Source organism: Penicillium cosmopolitanum, assembly GCF_028827165.1.
Source record: "Penicillium cosmopolitanum strain IBT 29677 chromosome Unknown utg000004l:1.0-4361866.0:1.0-4365735.0, whole genome shotgun sequence".
Lineage (NCBI taxonomy): Eukaryota > Fungi > Ascomycota > Eurotiomycetes > Eurotiales > Aspergillaceae > Penicillium > Penicillium cosmopolitanum.
Genome location: NW_026622674.1, coordinates 1,256,316 through 1,278,845, shown reverse-complemented (window position 1 = coordinate 1,278,845; position 22,530 = coordinate 1,256,316). Strand labels below are relative to the sequence as shown.

Here is a 22,530-nt window from a genome sequence, read left to right as displayed (position 1 = left end):
TAGTAAATACTCCATAGCGATTTTATTTTTCTCTCATCCAAACCAGGTACTAGCGGGGACATATGCGAGGGAGTCTTGATATTAGCTGGCGGGTTTGCAGGGCATAGGAGAGGAAAATTGTGTGTGAGTATCGTCAAGAATACTAGCAAAAGAATCCCCCTTGTCACGTAGCTCCGAATGGTCTAGGGGTCTTGGCCCTACCCATTCGGGGGAAAGAGTAACAACGAGGTTGATTATTTGAAACGCTTGGCCTACCTCGATTACCTTTTTGCTTTTTCCAGGTTCGAAGGGTCAAAACCAGGACTGGCTATTCACTTTATCCGTTTGAACCTTCGCTCTTTCCCTTTTTGTTTTGTTAGTTGTCGTTTGTTTACCCCCTCTATTTAGTCCATCGTGCCTTCCCAATGGGGAGCCTCAGTCGATGACGTCATCGGTTGGCAGCTCCGAAAGGTCCCCCGCATCAGAGAGACACGCGTTGCACATATCGACTTCTTCACCTACAACACTCTGCACAGCTTTCTCAAGTTCCTCATTTCATAATGCAGGTCCTTCTTCTCGGTGGACATGGCAAAATTGCCCTCAAACTCACGCCGCTCCTCCTCAATCGCGCCTGGAATGTCACCAGCGTTGTGCGCAACCCCGACCATGAGAGCGAGATTCTTGCACTTGGCCAGGGCCGCAAGGGCAAGCTGAATGTTCTTATCTCCAGTCTGGAAGATGTCAAGAACGTAGCAGATGCCCAGAAGATCCTGGATGCTGTTACCCCAGACTACGTCGTCTGGTCGGCTGGTACGCTCGTGCCCCTCCCCCACTTCGCGCGCTGGGTGGTGCCGTCCCGTTCCAAACACAAACTCAACCCTCACCACCTTGCTTTACTTTGCTTCTCTTGGCGGGAAGAAGCTCAATATTGTCTGCTAACAAATATCACCGATTGAACAGGCGCCGGCGGCAAAGGCGGACCTGCTCGCACAATTGCCATTGACCAAGAAGCAGCAAAGCACTTCATGACCGCCTCCTTCGCGACGTCCAGAGTGAAAAAGTTCTTGATGGTCTCTTACCTGGGCAGTCGCAAGAAGCAACCTCATTGGATCCCAGACGACCAGTGGGCGGGTATTGTGCACACTAACACTGAGATCCTCCCTACCTACGCGAAGGCTAAGCAAGAGGCCGACGAGTACATGACTGCCCTGGCGGCGGTCCGCAAACAGAACCCTGTAGGCGCTTTCCAGGCGATCAATTTGCGCCCTGGAATCCTGACCGATGAGCCTGCTACCCGGAAGGTCGAGCTTGGTAAGACGCCCAAGGGCCGTGGTAGTGTTAGTCGTGAAGATGTGGCTATCGTTGCGGATCTGTTGCTCGCACGGGACGATACTGAGGGCTGGATTGATCTGGTTAATGGTGATGTTCCGGTCGAGGATGCTGTTGAGAAGGTTGCCAGTGAGAAGATTGATGCTGTTGAGGGTGAGGATGTCGAGGGTATGGTGAAGAGATTCTTTGCTTGAGCGCAAGGAATTTTCTTCAGCGTCTCTCTAAATATTTCGGCATCGGAGACGGTGGACACATTTAACAGGATTTTATCTTATTTCGGGATACAATTTTTATATGAACAAATTGACGCTTTTTCAATATTGCAGTCTATGTAAACCTTTATTTATTTCGTCATAATAAGGAGGAAATTCACAGCTTGGCCTTGGGACCCGCGAGCTCGGACTTGAACTTCTGCTTCAGCACACGTCGCAAGATCTTGCCGCTCGGGTTCTTGGGGATCTCATCGACAAAGCGCACGCCACCACGCAGGCGCTTGTGGTGTGCTACCTTGCTATCCAGCCACTGGACGATCTTAGCTCCCTCATCCTCTGCACTCGCACCGGAGGACTTGCTCTTTGCACTGCGAACAACACAGGCCAAGGGCACCTCAGATCCATGTGCCTCACTCTCAATTCCAATCACAGCGACGTCGTCAATAGCGTCATTATCGACCAAAAGACCTTCCAACTCAGCAGGGGGGACTTGGAATCCCTTATATTTGATGAGCTCCTTCACACGATCCGTGATGAAGAAGTTACCCTTGGCATCTTGGTAACCAACATCGCCAGTTCGGAACCAACCGTCCTCAGAGAGGCATTCCCTGGTGGCAGCCGGGTTTTGGTGATATCCAAGGAAGACATTAGGACCGCGCAGATACAGCTCGCCGACCTCACCAGTTGCGACCTCGCTGGGCTCCGACCCATCCTCGGGCATGGTCATGTACTTGGCTTCCATGTTGGGCATCAATCGACCAACAGAACCAATGAACTCACGCCAGTCCTCCCATCGTTGCGAGTGTGTGGTCGGGCTAGTCTCGCTCAGACCATAGCCCTGCTTGATTCCGACCTTGATGCGAGAGTACACGGATTCCACGAGCTCTTGCGTGAGTGGTGCAGCCCCGGAGTTCATCATGCGCAAGCTGGACAAGTCATACTTGTCGACCGCCGGATGCTTGCCCAGGAGAAGTACCACGGGAGGCACAATGTAACTGAAGGTTACGCGGTAATTCTGTACGTGTGCACACCATCTCTCAATATCAAACTTTGTCATGACGATAAGGTGATACCCCTTGTACAAAGCTTGGGTGATCAGGCAAGTCAATCCTAAACACCATCATTAGAAAAAGGGAGGATAAGGGTAACCCAGTTACCAAATTTCCCGGATGAGTCTTACCATAAATGTGATAAAATGGCAAAAACGCCAAAACTTTGTCGCCTTTTCCGTCAGGACCTCCATCCCACTTCAAATTACCACCTTCACCGGTAACCTGCTGTATAATGTTCGCGACAATATTCCTGTGCGACAACATCACGCCCTTCGGCACGCCAGTTGTACCAGAAGAGTAAACCAAGAACGCAAGGTCACTCTCGGGAGTGATTTTCTGCTTTCGATACCGAGTGGCACGGGAGATGTTTCTGACAGAAGTGAAATGCTTAATTCGAGCCTCGGGGTCCCGCTCGTCGCCAATAAGAATGATATGATCCTCCGGGATGCCAACTTTCTTAGCCGCAGCCTTCGCCACAGAAAGAACAGCGGCTTGTGTCGCGAGAGCTTTGGCACCGGAGTTCTTCAACTGGAAAGCCAATTCATCAACGGTGTAAGCAGGGTTTGCCGGGAAAACGATTCCACCAGCCCAAAGTGTACCCCACATTAGCACTGGGGTGTCAATGCTGTTAGGAGTGAAAAGGGCCAACACATCGCCCTTGCGCCAGTCATATGTCGCCTTCAGACCTTTGCCAAACTCCAGAGATGACTCTCTCAGAGTCTGGTAGGTGTAGTGTCGCTGGGTTTCGGCATCTTGGTAGAGGACTGTGGAGCTGGCGGTTAGCGTAACGGCTCTGTCGGTATGTGGGGTGACTGCGCAGTTCAGGGCTGGGTGACTCACTCTTGTCTTCTGGGAAGGGCCTGTCCTTGCGCTCGAATAGAAACGACCAAAGGTCGACATTGGGGATGTCGACCTTGGGGTAGTAAGACGCAACGGGCATATTGCGGGGAAGAGAAAGCTAAGCGCCGATCCGAGAGCTTTCAAAAGGACGGAGGGGAGGGAATAGGAGGGGAGGACAAAGATTCGGCAAGCCGTGTGTCAGATGCGCAAGAATAAAATGTAAGATATATGAAGAGGGTTAAAAGATGCGGAGAAGGAATAAAAGGAAGCGAGGTTCCCTTCTCCGCAGTTTCGGTACTGGGGGGGGGTGCGGGTTGCCTCGGTCCATCGTTACATCCTCTACTGTTGGGACTGACCAATACCCGAATCGGCCTCCACTTGCCCCGGAGTTTACGGATTTGTGGGCGTTTGGCCTTCGCTAGTTGAATCTGGCTCGGTCCTTTTCGGTGGAAAGTTCCTATCAAAGATCGGCAATGTTTGAATATGTTGGAGGAGCTCTCGGCACTCTCGACGTTCGCACCGTTGATCTGCAGTGCGGTGCATGAACTATGCCGATTACTCTGTTTGATTTCTCCGATAGTGAATGACTGGCACAGTAAGTCTGGCAGATTTTGACAAAGTTATTATATCGAAAATGGAAAATCCTTAACGCAGAAATTTGGTGGGTCATTCTCTAGTAATTAACTGGGTGGTCGGTGAGGACTTTCAGTGAAATATATCTCCGGTCAGTACAGAGGTCCACCTGGGCAGTATCCAGATCTCGGGATACACGGCTCATACCTAGGTAAACTTGAAGCCAATCAACATGTCTCTATTAGAAAATCACTTCATTTTGAATCCCAACAATCATTACTGCTTTCTTGAATAATCCTAGATATCACGCCAGATCCACTGGCCTCGAGGTCTAGTACTCTCAAGGTGAGCCCTGGGAGGTATGCGTATAGGTGTATGACCAACTTGGAATGCATTGGATTTGGGTGCAGACATGGTGCTTGTCTCACTCCATGAACTTGAAGTATAGTTGCATTAAGACCAGATAGACGGCACGAGCGCATTGCAAGTTTGACCTATTCAAGGTTTTGATGTGCCGATAACGACCATAGGTGCTCTGGCAGGTATAGCAAAATGGTTGATGCCAGCACTAATGTCTTGCCAGCACTAATGTCTCGCACATATAGATCACGATTATAGTACTTAGTAGTACGAGTAGTTGCGTGGTATCTTATTTGATGCAAACGCTTCGACATTCATGGAGACCTTTAGACTAGTAATACTAGCGTGCTCCGACCCCAGAATTGGAATATGCTTGGTACTCACCTTAAAATGGAATCCGAGAGTAAACATACAACATTCCACGGGACTACTGGTACTACGAGTCCGGCCATGGACGATTGATAGCCTACTAGCATACGACTTTGCGAACATTCAGATAAACTTTTTTGTTTTCATGCCGACAAGATCTTTATTGAAATGGAAACAGCTGATCCGATCCGGAAATACAAGCTGAATAAGGAACCCAAAACAGAACAGGACTGGCTTCCATTTTTCGTTTCCCAGAACCTTTCTCCACCACGCGCCACCACCAAGGGGAATCGTTGAGGTCGTTTACTTCAGGGGGATGAAACGGGAAGAGTGGGTGGCACCGATACCGGGACGACCGTGCTTGACGGGCTTGTAGGAGATAGAGAACTCGGCAAGGTAGTGGCCAACCATCTCAGGCTTGATCTCAACGTTGTTGAACTCCTTTCCGGAGTAGATACCGATGACAGAGCCGATCATCTCGGGGACGACGATCATGTCACGGAGGTGGGTCTTGACGAGGTCGGGCTTCTCGTTGGGCTTGGCCTCCTGCTTAGCCTTGCGGAGCTTCTTAATGAGACCCATGGGCTTGCGCTTCAGACCGCGGTTGAAACGTCTGCGGGCACGAGCGTGAACGACATCACGGAGCTGCTCGGAGGAAAGGTCCAGGAGCCTAGTTAAAATCAGTTAGTATGATTGGCACCGCTTAAAAAAGTCAAGACCCTAGGATCTCAGCAGCATAACGATTAGAAACCCATGAGGACTCGAGGATATTTCAATCCGAGACGAGATGTTGTCGACAAATTTCCTTTGATCCCCATGGGTGACGGTCGTATGTTGCGAAAGATCTGACAGGGCGGAGGGGTCGGTGGGTGAACGTACTGGTCGAGGTCAATACCGCGGTAAGAAAACTTGCGGAACTGTCTTCTCTTCTTGATCTCTGTGAAACGGACGGTCTGTCAGCGGGCTGGCGTTCTCATTCGGTCGGTGTGTGCGTCCATGTCCCCCTTCGTCGAAGCCACTTCAATGTATCGTCTGTGATCCCCCTCATTTCGTCGTTCCATCCAACTCTCATATCGAATAACTCCAGTGGCTTGACTCTCATCGGGCGGGCGGGGTGTATGCAGGGGAAATTGTGTTGGATTCAAGACGTACCGGCAGCCTCCTCGGCGTTCTGGAGAGAAACATCATTAGTATCAACAGTTGGGCGATATGGAATCAGTGTGCGGAACTCACGTATTCGCTGTCAGCCATTTTTGCGGTGGTTTCCTTGGAGCTCGCTTTTCGACAGTCCTCGAAAAGCGAAGGATATTAGTTGTCGGAAGTTGTCGTGTCGCTGGGCGGATCGGCTAGCACGCCAGTTCTGGCAAGGTGGGCAAGGGCTCGCCTAAGCGACGGGTAGGTCAAGCCCTAACACGCTATCCCGCTTTGGGAACAGTGAACTATGGCCGTACTGTATTGTCACTGTATTGTCACGATCCATTAATAAAGTTTGGAGATACAACTTTCTCCACAGTTTAATATGGTAGACTCGATGTCCCTTGAAATTTATTCAAGTATTTATGATACCAAAGGGGAGACCCATTGGATCGGAATGGCCATTCAGGCCATTCTTATCCATGATATCTATCTACATACTACTAGGTCTAGGGTAGTTATTGTATAAGATATCAAAAGATACTGGCAGAGAAATGATTGAGGTAGAGAGTAAATCGTCCTGAGATTGTGAATGTGCTAAATTACTCGTAAACGCGCACGGGTTTGTCCTTCGCTAAAGGCTAAAGGAACATTTGTTCAAGCGCGTATACCAACTACCAACTACGATCTACAGAGAAAGCGGTGGTGGAGGACAGATGAATCTGTATTGCCTAGAGCTATTTTCGGCTCATGTATGAGAAAAGTCGTAACTGCGTCAGAACAGCCTGAACCATGCACATTTGAGGAACCAGCCGGCGAAGATGTCTCCCGAACTGGTCGTACCATGCAGATGTCTGTTCCTCCATATCATCACTTTTGGGGTTCCGAAGAGAAGGCATTTAGTCGAAGAGACCGAATCCCATGTCATCATCGGACTCCTCCTTCTCCTCCTCCTTCTCCTCAGCGGGGGCGGCCTCAGCGGCACCACCGGCAGCGGCAGCACCACCAGCGGCGGCGGCACCACCGGAGGGAACGGAAGCCAGCTTGGAGGAACCCTCAGCGATCAGCTGTATATTGAGTTAGTATCCGCAGGTATCAGAAATATATCATTCGTGTTGGTGAGAACTAACCTCCTGGATGTCCTTGCCCTGGAGCTCAGCGACGACCTTGTCGAGGCGCTCGGAGTCAGCGTCAATGCCGACGGAGGACAGAACGGCCTTGATGTCGGCGGCGGAGGGGGACTCGTTGCCGGCAAGGGCGAGCAGAAGGTAGGCTGCGAGGTGCTTCATTTTGAATAGACTGTCGGGAAAATTGTCGTCAGCGCCGATGTTCAAAAATTTGCAATGACGATTGCACCTGAGACCGAGATTTCGAGGGATGCAGAGTCGGGAGATAAAAACGCACCTGTGTTTTGTCTGATACTGAACCTGAGAAACAATCGATTTAACCGCAAGTTGGGCGGAGACTGCAACGTCGAGTTCGAAGGTTGGTTGAGGAACGAGACACGGCGGGCGGTCGAAAATCGTGGGAAAAGTGCGTTGCGGCTCGCTGTGGCTGTGCCACCGCCCGGCAGAAAACCTAAGCGAACTGCCAGACTGTGGCGCTGCCTCTCATATCACGTGATATATTGCCAATCTTCAATGGTCGAGGCTGCGTTTGTATGAACGCCCCCCGCCCAACAAAGCCGTGCCTACCTCGTCTCGATTCACCGGTTGGGTCTGCTGGCGGACGACTCCCTTTGTTCAACGTATTCCTTCACTTCGCCCTCGAGCGATCATCCGGCCACCCTGCGGAGTGTGGTTCATCATATAAGATCGCGTTCGGAGTCATGAAGCTGCCCGGTCGAACCAACCATCGACGGTAAACGGTTTCTCTTTCTCATATTGTTTCTTTTGAATACGAAGATTATCTCCTTTGGTCCCATTCCCTAATTCAAGATGAGTGTATGTCTATACTTTCCCTGTTTTTCTCTTATCCTCTCTTCTCTGACATCTTGATCAGTTCCTCGACTCTGTTCTCTCGTCCCTCGGGCCGACGACCAGACCTCCCCAATCCCCGCTCTCTCAGCCACCTGTACCGTCAGCTTCATCCTCCATTCCGAAGAAGGAAGACCGTAATCTTCCCAACCTTCCTCGACCAGCACCATCTCGACCAGCACCATCAAACGAAGTCACGGGTGGAAATTTCAACGGAGGCACCAAGCGCAAAGCCGATGACCAGCTCCCACGCCCTTCCAGACCTAGCATTCAAACTCCCGCTAAATCGCCTGCTGTTCGGCCTGTGATTTCGTCTGGAACAGCAAAAGCTGCTCCGCCTGTTCCCAAATCAGCATCGGCCCCCAGCCTTAAGGCTAAGACTGCCTCGCCCAACCCAGTCTCTAAGAATGGTACTCTGGCATCGAGTAGGCCCGTTCCAACAAAACCGGCTCCTCCTCGGGCTGCACCCGCCAAAGTCGTTCCTGCCAAGGCTGCCGCCACCACACCTGCGGCTCCAGCAAAGGCGCCACCGAAGGGTTCATATGCCGCCTTGATGGAAGCAGCCAAGGCTGCGCAAGGTAAAGCACCGACTCAAGTGGGCATTATCCGAAACCAAGCAGCTCCCAAAGAGAGATTAAGCAAGGTGGAGCGCAAGCGACGACTTCTGGAGGCCCAAGAGAAAGAGAAGGCGGAGCGCAGGGCCAAACGATTTGAACCCAGCTCAACGGCCAAGGGGAAAGTTGCCTCGAAAAAGGTCGAGTCTGATGCACCTTCGTATAAGGGCACAGCCAAACCATCGCGAACCCCGGAGCCGGTTTCATACCGTGGCACTGCGAACCTACCGACCAATCGAACCTCGAACGATCGCCGACCACATGGCAAACGCCGTAGGGATGAATACCTCGGGACCGATGAAGAGGAGGAGGAGGGTGATTACGGTGCTGATGACTACGACAATTACTATTCTGACTCGTCTGATGATATGGAAGCTGGATTCGATGATGTCAATCTGGAAGAAAAGGCTGCTCTAAAGATTGCCCAAAGGGACGACGAAGACGAGCTACGGATGGAGACGCTCGCGAAAAAGGCGAAATTGGAGCGCCAACAGAAATTGGCTGCGCTCGCATCTCGAACCAAACGATAGATTTGGTGTACTTGCATATCTGTGTTTCCTATGTCTTACTTTTGTCATTCATTGGCTAGGTGGGGGTTCTGCTAAGCATCATGAGCGTTTTCTGCTTTCTCTTCCTGTTTGATTTGCAGGTTCTATACTTTACCCTGTCTCTCTTTTTCTCCCTTGTTTTGTGTCTTTCTTTCTCTCTTCCTTTTTTTGTTCTGGTGTTGATAGACAGGGAAGTCCTATGATTTCAAAGTAAGCCCCTCAAGGGGTTTCTTTGAATATCATCCATAGCGGGCGTTGTGTTTCAAATACCAATACAGTACTTGCTTTCGGTTCTTAATAATTGAGTGTCTCATAAATTTGCAATTGTGATATTGAGAGTACTGTAGAAGGGTCTAGTGCAAGTCGGGGCACCAAACTACATACAACGGCCAAACCGGTAATCTCTCGGCGCGCCCCACCTTCTGCGTGACATCACCCATCCCCGAACCGTCATTTTTGCACGGAAACCCTCATTGAGCGCCTTTCTTGTCTGGTTTCTGATCAACTTCAAATATAAATCATGGAGCCTGTTCATCATATATCTACTTCGTCGAAGATTCTCTTCAGCAAGGTGCGCAAAATCGTGCCGCCGATGCTAGAGAAGTTCCACAAAGGTTTGTACTGTTATCCATTCAGTCAGAGTCCAAAAGCCTCGTGGCTATGAGTTTCGAGTTTCGAAGATAATAGCTGATAATTCGAAAGGCCAACTTGGGCGTGTGGCGGTCATTGGAGGCTGTGTTGAGTAGGTCTGTCTCTGCTGTCTCGGGGGACGTGATCTAACTTGAATGACAGCTATACCGGAGCCCCGTACTTCTCAGCTATTGCCTCTGCAAAGCTAGGTATGTGCAAAATGAACTTTCATTCGCCATGGTTCTCATAGCTGACTCGTATTTAGGATGTGATATGGTATGTGGCTAATTACTGTTAAGTTCACGCGTTCGTGAGTCTGACAACTCTCCAGAGCCATGTTCTGTGTGAACGCTCGGCGGCACCGGTATGTTCGACATGTCAGCTTAATTGATCTTACTTCTCATGTTTGCTTCCAGGTTGTCAAAAGTTACTCTCCCAATCTTATGGTGCATCCGATATTGCCCAGTTCGGATACAGTCAAGGACCCCAAGTCAATTGATGCTCCGGCACTAGCGGGTCCTATTATCAGTATGCTCTCTCGTCTGCATGCTCTGGTCATAGGACCGGGACTTGGTCGCGACGGAGTCACGCTCCAAGTGGTTGCAGAAGTAATCAAAGAGGCCCGATCACGATCGATCCCATTCGTGCTGGATGCGGACGGGCTGCTCGTCGTGACGGAGGACCCCAATATCATTAAGGGCTACAAGGACTGTATTTTGACGCCGAACGTGGTCGAGTTCGGTCGCTTGGCAAAGGCCTTAGGCATAAAGGTGGCCAGCCAAGCAGATATCTCAAAGAACGAGAATAGTGATAAATCCAACCAGCAGACAGATGCCTGTGAGGAGCTCTCTAGGGCTTTGGGTGGAGTGACGATCCTCCAAAAAGGACCCCACGATGTCATCTCCAACGGGGTCACAAGCCTTATTTCCAATATTGAAGGAGGTCTGAAGCGCAGTGGTGGACAGGGGATACCCTGACGGGGTCGTTGGGTACTATGCTTGCCTGGCGAGCGGCTTACCACAATAAGTTGTGGGACTCAGGAGAAAGGGACAATGAAAAGGAGGCGCAGAGTAAAGAAGATGTCCAGGCTGAGCTGGAATCCGAGAACAAGCGTATGTCCCCGGCAACTACTTTACTTCTGGCTGCTTGGGCAGGAAGTAGTATCACCCGCGAATGTTCACGGAAAGCCTTCGAGCTCAGAGGGCGAAGCATGCAAGCCAGTGACCTGACCGACGAGGTACATGGCAGCTTCTTGAGACTGATTGGAGAGCCCAATGGCTCCAAGACGCATCTCTAGGCTCCTATGCACAACCTATAGGACTGGGTGGGGTGTTTTTTCGTTTTGTGTGTAAATACGACTTCACCCCGAGTCCATGTCTCACAGCCTCCACTTATGTTCTGAGATGAAGAGAACGATGTAATCCATTGATTGATTGATCAACACATCGTCAGGTTTCCTGGGCTTTAGTTCAAATAATGTTATCACCAATGGTACCTGCATATTGCATCATTTCGATTTAAAGACCTTGAATAGACGCTGAGGTGAATATCTATCTGGTGGCACGAAAAGAGCCTGAGTGAGACGCCCCGCAAGTGACAGAAAGTATGCATTCAGGTGCGGCACTCTAGGAGGCTTCCACCTCCCGTTCGAATGAGCTACGGGCGTATCTTGAATCGAAAGTCTAGTTCCCCACATAACCTCGGTCAGCGTTGGCAACCCCAGAGTCAGGCGCCCAGCATCTTGCCGAGGGCCGAGACGTACTATAGGCAAATATCAATGAATCTTACACCGGAAGAAAGAACCAGTTGCTGTCATACGATAAAACCTGTAGTACATTGAGTTGTAGACATCGAGTTCAATGGATTTAAAACAAGACCAACCACGCGAACGAAGAGACATTCCCGAACTGGAAACGCATAACGAGATTGCAGATGACTGACTTCAGCTGGAACTTTAAATGAGTAAATTCAGTTTTATTGAATCCAAGGGTTTGCTTTTTGGTAACTTCTATTAAAAGAACTCATGTTTCGTATTCAACAAACTTATTCTAGAACATGCCTACAAATGCCTACAAAACCACAAACGATATCTAGAAGAGTATCCAAAAGTCACCATAAACGAAAGCCAAATCCTCACAATTGGAAGGCGTTCAATAGCGTGGAATAGCCACGGCGACATGTCAAGTTCTTTCCCCGCACACTGGACTAAACATAGACCGGGGTAAAAGTAAAAAATTCGATCCAACTCGGATTAGGGCTATCCAACTAAGACATGCAGCCCCGCGAACAGCAACCAGGTACTCAAGCCGCTGCAGCTTGAAGTTGGCAAAGTCTGAGCCCAGGAAGATCCTGATTCTGCGCTGGCAAGCCATCTTTCCCAGCCCTGGTCGATAAGCGTTGGCGGTGTCTGGGTGGACCTTGTTCCAGACCTCGTATTCGCGCCGCACCCAGTGTCGGCTGTTGTGGCTCTACATCCCCGACCTATCCGATCATCAAGAGGAACCATAGATCTGGAGGTGAGAGAAATCGTATGAGATATTTTACCTGACAGTATCTGTGCTTTTTCTTTCACAGTAAAACCGGGGCTGCTGACCTCGTGATATCCTGGCGGCGTCCGGACAGGGTAGGCTATGCATCTATGAATCCTGCAACTGACTCCTCGACTCTGCCCTAGTATCAGAGGAGAATTAAACGGGTATAAAGAGGAGCAAGAAGCCCCCAACACCATCTTTGCCTCCTACAATCAATTCCTTCCAGAACAAAAACAAGATCCGAGTCTTTGCTTGATAATCCATCAATCCACATTCGCTATGCAGCTCTCTTTTATTACCCTGCTGGTCACCTTGACCACTTTCGCATTGGCGAACCCAGCTCCTCCTCCCAAGTGCGGTACTTGCAATCCTATTTCGGGCCAAAACAGCTGTGATATCACCACCTCGTGCATCAATACTGGAAGCACCTTCCACTGTGCCTGCCGTGCCGGTTATAAGGCTTCCAAGAACAATAACGATATCCACTCGCAATTCCGCCTGCCGATGCCGAATTACGAGTTCCTGGTCTTCGTGCCTGAGAACACTCAGTGTAACACCTTGTGTGACAACCCATACTCCGCTCCGGGCGACCTGTGCAAGGAGGTCCACCTGTATAATCAGTGCAAGGTTTAGGCTCTGGGCCAACTAGGTTGGGACGTGGAGAACCTTGGAGTTCAGAGAAGGGGGGAGGGGGATAGCGAGGGCTAGATTTAATGCCTGGGGTATGAGATCCGAGTCGTTGGCCCTACCTGAGTGGTAGCCCATGACTTGAAGGGATGCCCGGTGAATTTGATGTTTACAGCCAAGCTGAAGTGGAATATGGCACACCACTCCTTATGTCAACTATTATCTTTATGCGAGAATTACGAGGAGACGAGATAAAGAAAGATAAATGAGATTAAATTTGGATTTGATTATCTTTTGATCGACTAGACATAGTACAAAAACCGGTTCCCGACCCCATAAAGACACCTGAACACCAATCGCCCAAGACTCAACCGGTTCCACTGATGCATCTGAAGACACGCAATAAAACATCGGAGAAGACAGAAAGAAAAGAATGTAAGAGGAAATCTTCATTAGGCAACCATCTCGTCGTCGCCCTCGACAAACATAAGACGCGAGCCCTCGCCGGTGATAAGCCAGACCTATAAACCAATCATTAGTAAAGTTTCGGGACAGGGAAAGAAGGGGACAAAGACTTACGCCAAGTTCGGCATATTCGTGGAGGGTGGTGGTAAGTTGGTCATCGGTAAAGCCCTTGGCCAACACACGCTCACGAATACGTCTGACACTCATCTCACTGTCGTCACCATCTCCCATTGCAGCGGCACCGCTCTCCCGCAGGCTACCGATCAGCTTGTAGATCTTGCTGCTGGGGGTGTAGTCGGCACCGGATTCGCCATCGTTGGACAGAGAGGCCTTGCTGACCTCGATGAGACGCAGAGCCTCGTCAACATCCTCGCGAACAACCTCCTCGCTGAAGCGAAGACGAGCCAATGCTTGCGAGAGACGAATGATACCCAGGAGAGTACGAGGGGTAACGTGAGAGAATTGCTTCTTGTTGGCTTCATCCTTCTTTTGTCTCTTGCGCATCGCAACATATGCGCCGACCATGTAGTCAGAGACGCTGGAAGGCACAACAGGTCGGAAGCTGCGTGCCTTGGCGATATACTGTCGGACCTCATGTGGGCTAAACATCACTCCAGAGTCTTCGGTTTCGGGGTGCTTGTTGTGCATGTGGACATAGGTAACGTGGCTGGCAAGCTCCTCGTCACCCTCTGGAGTAGGGGTGTCCAAAAGCAGGAACATCACATCGAAACGAGAGAGGAGAGCAGCGGGGAGGTTAATGTTCTCAACAGGTGAAATGCGAGGATTATAACGGCCGTAGAGGGGGGTTAGCCGCGGCCAGGATCGATGTGCGAGCATTCAGTGTGGTGTTGATGCCAGCCTTCGAGATCGAAATGGTCTGTTGTTCCATCACTTCGTGAATTGCGGTACGATCGGAGTCCTCCATTTTATCGAACTCATCAATACAGCAGATACCGTTGTCTGCGAGAACCAGAGCACCTCCCTCTAGCATCATTTCGTCCGTGACAGGGTCCCTCATCACGGCGGCGGTGAGACCGACACCACTGCTACCACGACCAGTAGTATACACGCCGCGAGGGGCAACCTTGGTAATGTAACGGAGCAATTGGGATTTGGCCACACCGGGGTCACCCATCAGGCAGATGTTTATGTCACCACGAATGTGCATACCATCACCCATCTCCTTGCTAACACCACCGATCAGGAGCAAGAGCAGTGCTTTCTTCACGTCCAGGTGTCCGAAAATCTCGGGAGCGATAGATCGCGCCAGGTATTCGTACATCTGGCCGGACTTCATGTGTTGATCAATCTTGCGCAATGTCCGGCTGTCCATGCCGATATCGTTGTAAGACTTCTTGTGTTGGGTGATGTGCTGGGCCTCCAAGTAGGTGTCCGTCAGAAGACCAGCACGAATGGCGCGGAAGCCAGTGTAGGGTGTAGGCAAGAAGATGCCAGCAATGTCAACGACATCGCCAGGGTTCAATTGCCGAGTCTGGGCACCGTGGCAGTGAATAGTAAGAGATCGGGGAATATGGCCAACAGGCACTTGGTCTGCCATCTCCTGGATCTTGACCTCCTGGAAGGGAACAAACTTGGAGGCTCGGGTGGAAAGAAACAGTTGACCCTTGGAGTTGTTCGTCTTACACTCGTTGGACAAGCACTCGGTGAGAGGAAGGAACTGCTTCGTGTTGACAGGCTGGAAAACTTCACAGCCGCAGCGGTCACAGGTATAGGCATTTATTTCAACGGCTGGCTTGACATCGGAGACACGAGTGGTGATACCGCGCACAGTGATCAGACTACCCAGGTGCTCGCCGCGCACATTTCGAACAGCGAGGGCCTTACCGGCCCGATCGTCACTGGAGCCGGAGGGAGTAAGAGGCTTGAAGTTGAGGGTGTATCGGCGGGTGAGTTCAGCGGGGAACAAGGAGGCAGGGTCTGCGGTATCCATATCGGCCTCCTGCGCCATCTCCACCGTCTCGTTGCGCTTATCACGTTGCGACATGATGACATCCAAGACATCATCCTTGAATCTATAGAAAATTAGCTTACTGTGCGACTTCATTGTAGTTCCACCGCGCATGCACATACGTGACATCCTTGGTCTCCTTCGGCATAACCGAGTCCACTGCCTGCGAGAAAACGTCGACATAGCGCTTAGTGTTTTTCTGGATTGACCCGACAAGGTTCAATGATTGCTGCTCATCGGGGAGGGATTTCTCGTACTAGAGAAGTGGAGGGTTAATTGACCGAGCGACAGATGTAGAGGTACAGATGGAAGGGCTGGCACTCACAATATCCAGATCATCAAGCTCAATCACAATGTTTGTAGCGTCGCGGTTGGAGATATCCTGCAGAATCTGCATGTACTTGAGCTTCGGCTCACGGCGCCTCCTCGCCCCACGGGTCTGGGCTCCCTCTCCATCATCATCAGCATCATCCATAAAATCGTATTCGTCACTGGTGCGATTTCCGTCAATGTTCAGATCCTCCAGGGCCTCGGTCGCAGCAGCTTCCGAGGATGACTGGAGGGTCTTGAAATGCTGAAGAAAATCCTTGAAGCCATCCAATTGGGCGGCATAGTCGACCGGCGCCTGGTACTGGAGCAAAGCCATGATGTATGGTGGGGTGGGATGCTCCGAAGTCAGGTTGGAGTAGTGAAGACGCAAAGTGGTGCAGAGTGGGTTTCCGAGAAGAAAGCCTCAGCTCTCTCAGCCCCTAGCGGGCGGCGGGCGGCAACCTTGCCTGAGAGACGCGTGGGTGAGGCAGGCGCGCGAAAAGGACGCGTTCCGACGCGCTCTGTGGTATGTGGCTGACTAAGACTTGCTGACTCAGATCGGCGTCTGCCGTGGATAAGTCACCTGACAGGTTCTATGGTCACGGGCCGAGGCTAAGTGACCGAGTGTGGAGTGGGATGTCCGGGGATGTTCTACTCCTCACTCTCTCCTTCTTCTGCTTGCGACAATAGCTTTGCGCCTTGATCATGGCGCCCAAGAAGCCCTCCACTACTGCCGAAGTCGCCCTTGTTCCGCTGAAGAATTGTCTCGTTAACCTCCCGCCGTCACTCGTCTCCTTGCTGGTTAATGCCAATACGGTTAGTTACACCCTCGGTCAATACCGCATTCCCGGCTAATCCTCCGTCATTGTAGCCTGCCCAAAATGTGATCATTGAATTCCAATTCAAATCCGCCAGTGGCAAGGCCAATGGGGCTGGGGCACCGCCGCAGCGATCATGCTTCCTGGGGTGGACAGGCATGCCGAGCAAGCGTAAGCTTGCGCCAGTCGTTGCTCGAGATGGCGGATTCTCTCGAGAACAAGAGATATCCACGGTCGAGATCGACACAACCTTCGGACGACTGCTAGGTCTTACTGAAGGGCAGAAGGTATTTACCTCCGGCATATCAATCCAGAACTCATGTGTGGGGTAATTAACTCCTTGCAGGTCGGCCTCCTCGTACATCTTGACCCACCCGTCGCCCACACGATCAATATCGAGCCATTGACTCCAGAGGACTGGGAGAGTATGTTTCTGTATTAGGTGCTTTTCTCAAGTCCTCCCGCTGACCTTATTGTGTTGTAGTCATTGAACTTCACGCCACCTTCCTGGAGCTCAATCTCCTGTCGCAGATCCGAGCCCTCCCCAACCCTTCCTATGATGCTGCCGCCGCGGGGGAGGAGCATATGCACCCATTGGCGCTTCATCTGTCCCCCACATCGACCGCCAACATTATCGTCACATCCTTGACTCCAGCCCCATCAACTACATCGCCATTTGCGAAGATCGCCCCCGATGCCGAGGTGATAGTTGCCCCGAAGGTCCGATCAAAGACCTCTAAGTCACCGCGCGGCGAAAGCCGAAGTACGGCTAGTAGCAGCAGGAGGAGCGCCGGTGGTCGAAGTGCTAGTAGCACTGTTCGTCCCAAGAGCAGCCGCTCTGAATCCAGCAGTAGAGGTTCTCTATACCTCAGAGGCGTTGATCGCCTCACGGCATCTGAGATGTTCGAGCCGGAAGTTGAAGAGGACGAAGATGAAGGTCTCCGTGTCTGGGTTGATCCGGAGCTTTTGGTATCCCATGAACTCCGAGGCGCAAACTGGGCATGCGTATCCATTGTCCAGCCTTCCGGTCTGAAGCCTCCGGTGGATCCACAGCAGCAACTAGCTCAACAAGAGCAAAAGAACAACGAAGCGGGAGCTCCAACAACAAAGTTGGTAGCCAAGCTTCTTCCTTGGGAGGATGCTCCAGATAACAGTCATGTTGCGATGTCAACTCTTCTGTGCACGGCCCTAGGTGCAGAGAATCTAGTTGGGGGTATTGTTCGAGTGGAAGCTGCCCCACCACAACTGCATCGCTCTGCTGTTAAGACACTCAAGCTATATCCATTCATTGCCGATTCATCGAAGAAAAAGGACGGGCTGAAGTTCGGTGCTGACACCGCGGCTTCCCGTGACGCTCTTGCGGAGCGATTGAAGGTTATCTACGGAAGCACTGGATCGGATGTTGGACTATTTTCAGGGCCTCTGACGGATGGAATGATTCTTCCAAAGGTTGAGAACCACCCCTCAGTGTCATCTTTCGACGGCGCTATACTTCGATTCGATCCTCCCTTGAAGGGCGGCCCCGATGAGACTAAGACTATGTTTGGTTGGCTTCTTGGCTCCGAAGCGAAGCTCAACCTTGAGGTTCAAGCTGAAATTGCCAAGCCACTCGATATCAATTCATCTTCTCTGCCTTCAGATGATCCTATTCCAACCGAGATTCCTCTGATGGTTGGCATTGATTCGATCATCTCTCAGTCACTTACCAATATGACAAAGTCCTCGTCAATCTTGCTGACTGGAGGTCTCGGAGCTGGAAAGACCGCACTCACGCATCTCCTGGCTAGTCGCCTGCGAAAAGAGCATCTGTTCAATGTAAAATATTTCTCTTGCCGCAAGCTTGTCACGGACGAGACCAGAATATCCAACATCAAGGAGGTTCTGAACCGTCTATTCATGTCTGCTTCGTGGTGTGCTCGTCTTGGTGGGCGTGCAGTAGTGATTCTTGACGACCTTGATAAACTGTGCCCCGCGGAGACGGAAATGCAAGTCGGAAATGACAATGGTCGCAGTCGCCAGAATAGTGAAGTCATCTGCTCAATGGTCCGCGAGTATTGCTCAATGAACTCTTCCGTTGTTCTGATGGCCACTGCTCAAGACAAGGAATCTCTGAACAACGTGATCATCGGAGGCCATGTAGTCCGCGAGATCATTAACATGCGTGCCCCCGACAAGGAGGGGCGTCGAAAGGTTCTGGAGAAGCTTACTAGCCACGACAAACCGACGGAATCCCTCAATGGTCATGCGCGTACCACAAGTTCCTCGACTCAGGACTCATGGCTGGATCCTTCAAACCCTGGAAGCCGCCCAAGCTCGTCTGGTGGCGATGGATTCGTCTTGGATCGTGATGTGGACTTCCTCGAGCTGGCAGGTAAGACCGATGGTTACATGCCTGGTGATCTTGTCCTGTTGGTTGCTCGTGCCCGTAATGAGGCTCTCATTCGCTCCGTTCAGGATCTGTCATCCGAAAGCAAGATGATTACTCTCGGTTCCGCGGATTTTGACAGCGCGTTGAAGGGATTTACTCCAGCGTCTCTCCGCAATGTTACTCTCACCTCTTCGACAACCACCTTCTCAGCGATCGGTGGTCTATTCGAAACCCGCAAGACCTTACTCGAGACATTGCAGTACCCTACAAAGTACGCACCTATCTTCGCACAATGTCCCCTTCGTTTACGGTCCGGTCTGCTATTGTACGGCTTTCCTGGTTGCGGTAAAACACTTCTGGCCAGCGCTGTGGCAGGTGAATGTGGCTTGAACTTCATTAGTGTTAAGGGTCCCGAGATCCTGAACAAATATATCGGTGCTAGTGAAAAGAGTGTTCGCGATCTCTTCGAAAGAGCTCAGGCCGCACGTCCCTGTATTCTCTTCTTCGATGAGTTTGACAGTATTGCTCCGAAACGTGGCCACGACTCCACCGGTGTCACTGATCGTGTGGTCAATCAACTTCTTACACAGATGGACGGTGCTGAAGGTCTCTCGGGCGTCTACGTTCTAGCCGCCACATCGCGCCCCGATTTGATTGACCCTGCTCTTCTCCGTCCCGGTCGTTTGGACAAGTCTCTCCTGTGTGACATGCCTTCTCAAGCCGACCGCGTCGACATTATCAGCGCTGTTAGCTCGAAGCTGAAGATGAGCAAGGAGGTGGCTGGCCGTCTGGACGAGATCGCTTCAAGGACAGAGGGTCTTTCTGGCGCCGATCTACAAGCCGTTGTATACAACGCTCACCTAGAAGCCGTCCACGACGCACTTGGCGATCGCGCCAGTGATGAAAAGCCCGGCGCAAAATCGAGTGCTACTAAGAATGCTTCGACAAGTGCTTCCAACAGGTCGTTCATTCAATTCCTCTACTCTTCTCAAGAGGAAGCGACTGGTTCTTCCTCCCTGCCGTCACCAGCTGTGGTCGCGGCAAAACTAGAGGCAATTAAGAACTCGCGTCGTCGTCAGCGCCAGATCGAGAATGGAACAGCCAATAATGGTCCTGCTGCTGCCCCGGCTACCAATGGTGCCAGTGCCGGTGCCGATGCCTCTGCGGATGAAATGCGGGACGAAATCATCGTGCGATGGGAGCACGTTGAGCGTTCTCTTGCTACCACTCGTTCTTCTCTGAGTTCAACTGAGCGCAGACGCCTCGAGGGTATTTATCGTGAGTTTGTCGATGGCCGCGATGGTAAAATGCCAAATGGCGAGGCTACCAATGAGATTGGCGGTCGATCGAGTCTGATGTGAGCTGGGCTATCGGTTCAAGTTACTACTACCTTTTTATTCATCCTGCTCAAGGGAGGCTTTTCTGTACATTGTATATATACACTTGCATATTTGATGTTTACTCCCCGGTATCCCGGCTCTTTCTTGTATTTATTGATTCGGCACAATCACCCTCCAGTCGTGCATTGCTTTGGAAGTTGAAATTACACATATCCAAGGTTTACAGCGTGAATTTCGGCTCCTAGACCTCTTCCTCCAGGGCTCCCTACCTTGAAGTAAAATGATCGTATCATCGACAGAAATCACATCACGCCTTCTTCAAGTTTTCACGCCGGGGAAAGATCTTACTACTAGAAGAGTAGAAGAAGCATACAAGCACTTTGATTTTTGTTACCCAACTAGTACGATGGATCATTCCCTATCCAAAGCAAACTGAACTAACTTCTCAAGCTTCACCCACTCAGCACTAACAAGCGGCTTCGCCGTACTCGGATCAATACCATTAGCCTTAAACTCAGCATGAACCTGCTGAAAATTGGCCGCGACCAATTTCTTAAATCCAGGCACAGTACAACTCTCCATCTGCTTACTAGCCAAATCAGCAAGAATATACCACAGTATATAATGAAAGTTGATCCCAAAGTCGTGCAATTGAATAGGATCTGCCGGGTCAGGCTCATATCCCTGAGACAAGAAGATGGCCAACTTCGCCAGAATCCACGCGTGCACGTGTCGGACTGGGTGTGCGGGACTGTACAATATAGGGTCGACGCGGAGGTATCGAATTGCAGCGTGGATAAATGTTTTGCTGAAGCTATTGGCTGAGAGGAGGGCTACGATCAGGTCGTCGCGGAGAGAAGCGTATGGTTGACGCGTTAAGGGCCAGCCGGATGCTGACTTTAGGGTGTGGAGGGCCTTTTCGAGGTTTTTGATCGTTTCGGCTGGTGTTGTGCTTGATGCACTGGCGGTTTGCATTAGTTCTAGTGCTTTTCGCTCGGCTTCTTCGAGGGCGGTTTTTTCTGCTTTTTCTTCGGTAGAGGAGTATTCTTTGAAGTTGAGCTTTTCTTCTTGGGTGTCGGCGCATTTCGGACATTTGCAGTCGAAGAAATATCTTTCGGATAGTTCTTTGCGCCGGACTTGTTTCGGGGTCGTTGTGTCGATGTAGGATATGAAGATTTCTTCGTCTTTTTTGATTGGACGAATTGCCTTGACGAATAGCTCCTCTCCGTCGAATCCGACAGTCGAGTTATACTCGCAGCTATGGTTGATCAGAGCCGCGTAAGGATGCATGTATAGCCCGACTCGGTCGTAAAGGGCGGTTGTCAGATTGAATGAGTTGAGCTCAAGCTAGGATATCGGTTAACGGAAATCCTTTAAGGGGTATATTGATTCGACAGTGTCAAATTTTCAAGATCCTCTTACCTGAGCTGCGTAAGTCATGATAACATTCTCGGTCATATCTGTCTCCGAGTAGTTCTTGACAGCTTTCGAGGTCGAGATAATCCGGTCGAGGTTGGCTTGAAGCTCCTGAATCTCATTCATATGCGTCTCGAGCTTGGAAAGAGTATCCAGCTCCTGAGAACTGTATTTTCCGCGACCAGTGCGAACAACCATGCGCATGATAGCGCGCGCGTTGTTGGGCAGGACATTAGGCTTCACCTTCTGGTAAATAGGACATTCCCCCGCGTGGGCGAATTTCCAATCTTTAGATTGACAGGTCTAGAGTTTTCAAAGGTTTATTAGAAGATTTTCTCGGGGCAAAATCAATCATCAAAATCGATATACAGACGCAGATGCAGGCAGTCCCGCCACACGAACCAATCAATCGCCCGCATAAGAATAAAAACAGACGAAACAAAGATAATAGTTATGGAGCTTGAACTGACTCACCCGATCGCAGTATTTAACCACCCGACACCCCGTACAAGCCTTTAGCTCTGCACTATTTTCCATCTGCCTTTTTCCAAAGCAGCCGGAGCAGGTATCTTCCAGGCGCGACGTATCAAGAACGGCCACAAACGGCACTTTGGCGTGCATCACATCTTCACCGACATTTATATCCGAGGTGGCAAAGAGGCCATTGCCCATGTCCCCGGAGGAACGTGGCTCTGTTTTGGTACTGACAGATGGTAGAGGACTCCGAGAAGACATTTTTCAGGATGGTTGTGATGTGCATTCCACCGCCAATATCGCTCTCTGATATACGCGGGAAGATGCTGATCTGGATTAGTCATGTGCATTTGACCTCTTTGGCCCACGCCTGGTAGATACCCTAAGGTAGACTATTCCAATTTGTTCAAGGGCAGCAGATCATTTTCTGTTCTAGCGATAGGGGAAATGAAAACTAGGCACACGCAATCCTACACAGACACTACATTTGTCTACCAGGAGGAACAAGAATAATATAGAAAAGTTCTTTTGTCGCTGAAACACAAAACCAATCGACTACAAACAAATTCCCGGCAAAAAAACAGGTAAGAAGCAGAC

At 50.7% G+C, this 22,530-nt stretch overlaps 11 protein-coding genes across 11 annotated transcripts; 5 read left to right on the top strand and 6 right to left on the bottom strand.

Moving 5' to 3' along the window:
- Positions 1 to 539: 539 nt before the first annotated feature.
- Positions 540 to 1,502, top strand: N7509_001908 (uncharacterized protein; the record flags this gene model as incomplete). The annotated part of the gene is made up of 2 exons (XM_056626545.1): positions 540 to 789; positions 940 to 1,502. 2 exons carry the CDS (start codon positions 540 to 542, stop codon positions 1,500 to 1,502), a joined length of 813 nt encoding a protein of 270 aa, XP_056492340.1.
- A 175-nt stretch (positions 1,503 to 1,677) lies between these two features.
- On the bottom strand, positions 1,678 to 3,472 carry N7509_001907 (acyl--CoA ligase; the record flags this gene model as incomplete). The annotated part of the gene is made up of 2 exons (XM_056626544.1): positions 1,678 to 2,630; positions 2,701 to 3,472. 2 exons carry the CDS (start codon positions 3,470 to 3,472, stop codon positions 1,678 to 1,680), a joined length of 1,725 nt encoding a protein of 574 aa, XP_056492339.1.
- Positions 3,473 to 5,017: 1,545 nt separating this feature from the next.
- Positions 5,018 to 5,965, bottom strand: N7509_001906 (40S ribosomal protein uS19; the record flags this gene model as incomplete). The annotated part of the gene is made up of 4 exons (XM_056626543.1): positions 5,018 to 5,384; positions 5,594 to 5,651; positions 5,867 to 5,885; positions 5,948 to 5,965. 4 exons carry the CDS (start codon positions 5,963 to 5,965, stop codon positions 5,018 to 5,020), a joined length of 462 nt encoding a protein of 153 aa, XP_056492338.1.
- A 782-nt stretch (positions 5,966 to 6,747) lies between these two features.
- aspf8 (ribosomal protein P2) lies at positions 6,748 to 7,137 on the bottom strand (the record flags this gene model as incomplete). The annotated part of the gene is made up of 2 exons (XM_056626542.1): positions 6,748 to 6,915; positions 6,979 to 7,137. 2 exons carry the CDS (start codon positions 7,135 to 7,137, stop codon positions 6,748 to 6,750), a joined length of 327 nt encoding a protein of 108 aa, XP_056492337.1.
- Positions 7,138 to 7,785: 648 nt separating this feature from the next.
- Positions 7,786 to 8,968, top strand: N7509_001904 (uncharacterized protein; the record flags this gene model as incomplete). Its single annotated transcript, XM_056626541.1, has 2 exons — positions 7,786 to 7,791; positions 7,850 to 8,968. The coding sequence occupies 2 exons, from the start codon at positions 7,786 to 7,788 to the stop codon at positions 8,966 to 8,968; spliced, it is 1,125 nt and encodes a 374-aa protein (XP_056492336.1).
- Positions 8,969 to 9,506: 538 nt separating this feature from the next.
- N7509_001903 (ATP-dependent (S)-NAD(P)H-hydrate dehydratase) lies at positions 9,507 to 10,913 on the top strand (the record flags this gene model as incomplete). The annotated part of the gene is made up of 7 exons (XM_056626540.1): positions 9,507 to 9,600; positions 9,689 to 9,728; positions 9,779 to 9,825; positions 9,882 to 9,892; positions 9,948 to 9,980; positions 10,033 to 10,573; positions 10,627 to 10,913. 7 exons carry the CDS (start codon positions 9,507 to 9,509, stop codon positions 10,911 to 10,913), a joined length of 1,053 nt encoding a protein of 350 aa, XP_056492335.1.
- A 1,513-nt stretch (positions 10,914 to 12,426) lies between these two features.
- Positions 12,427 to 12,780, top strand: N7509_001902 (putative adhesin; the record flags this gene model as incomplete). The annotated part of the gene is made up of 1 exon (XM_056626539.1): positions 12,427 to 12,780. One exon carries the CDS (start codon positions 12,427 to 12,429, stop codon positions 12,778 to 12,780), a length of 354 nt encoding a protein of 117 aa, XP_056492334.1.
- Positions 12,781 to 13,226: 446 nt separating this feature from the next.
- On the bottom strand, positions 13,227 to 13,959 carry N7509_001901 (DNA replication licensing factor MCM7; the record flags this gene model as incomplete). The annotated part of the gene is made up of 2 exons (XM_056626538.1): positions 13,227 to 13,295; positions 13,354 to 13,959. The coding sequence occupies 2 exons, from the start codon at positions 13,957 to 13,959 to the stop codon at positions 13,227 to 13,229; spliced, it is 675 nt and encodes a 224-aa protein (XP_056492333.1).
- A 64-nt stretch (positions 13,960 to 14,023) lies between these two features.
- Positions 14,024 to 15,854, bottom strand: N7509_001900 (DNA replication licensing factor MCM7; the record flags this gene model as incomplete). Its single annotated transcript, XM_056626537.1, has 3 exons — positions 14,024 to 15,272; positions 15,331 to 15,464; positions 15,534 to 15,854. 3 exons carry the CDS (start codon positions 15,852 to 15,854, stop codon positions 14,024 to 14,026), a joined length of 1,704 nt encoding a protein of 567 aa, XP_056492332.1.
- A 368-nt stretch (positions 15,855 to 16,222) lies between these two features.
- pex1 (AAA family ATPase peroxin 1) lies at positions 16,223 to 20,064 on the top strand (the record flags this gene model as incomplete). The annotated part of the gene is made up of 4 exons (XM_056626536.1): positions 16,223 to 16,333; positions 16,389 to 16,622; positions 16,682 to 16,760; positions 16,820 to 20,064. The coding sequence occupies 4 exons, from the start codon at positions 16,223 to 16,225 to the stop codon at positions 20,062 to 20,064; spliced, it is 3,669 nt and encodes a 1,222-aa protein (XP_056492331.1).
- Positions 20,065 to 20,454: 390 nt separating this feature from the next.
- Positions 20,455 to 22,194, bottom strand: N7509_001898 (S-adenosylmethionine-dependent methyltransferase; the record flags this gene model as incomplete). The annotated part of the gene is made up of 3 exons (XM_056626535.1): positions 20,455 to 21,390; positions 21,466 to 21,762; positions 21,934 to 22,194. 3 exons carry the CDS (start codon positions 22,192 to 22,194, stop codon positions 20,455 to 20,457), a joined length of 1,494 nt encoding a protein of 497 aa, XP_056492330.1.
- Between the last annotated feature and the right edge of the window lie 336 nt (positions 22,195 to 22,530).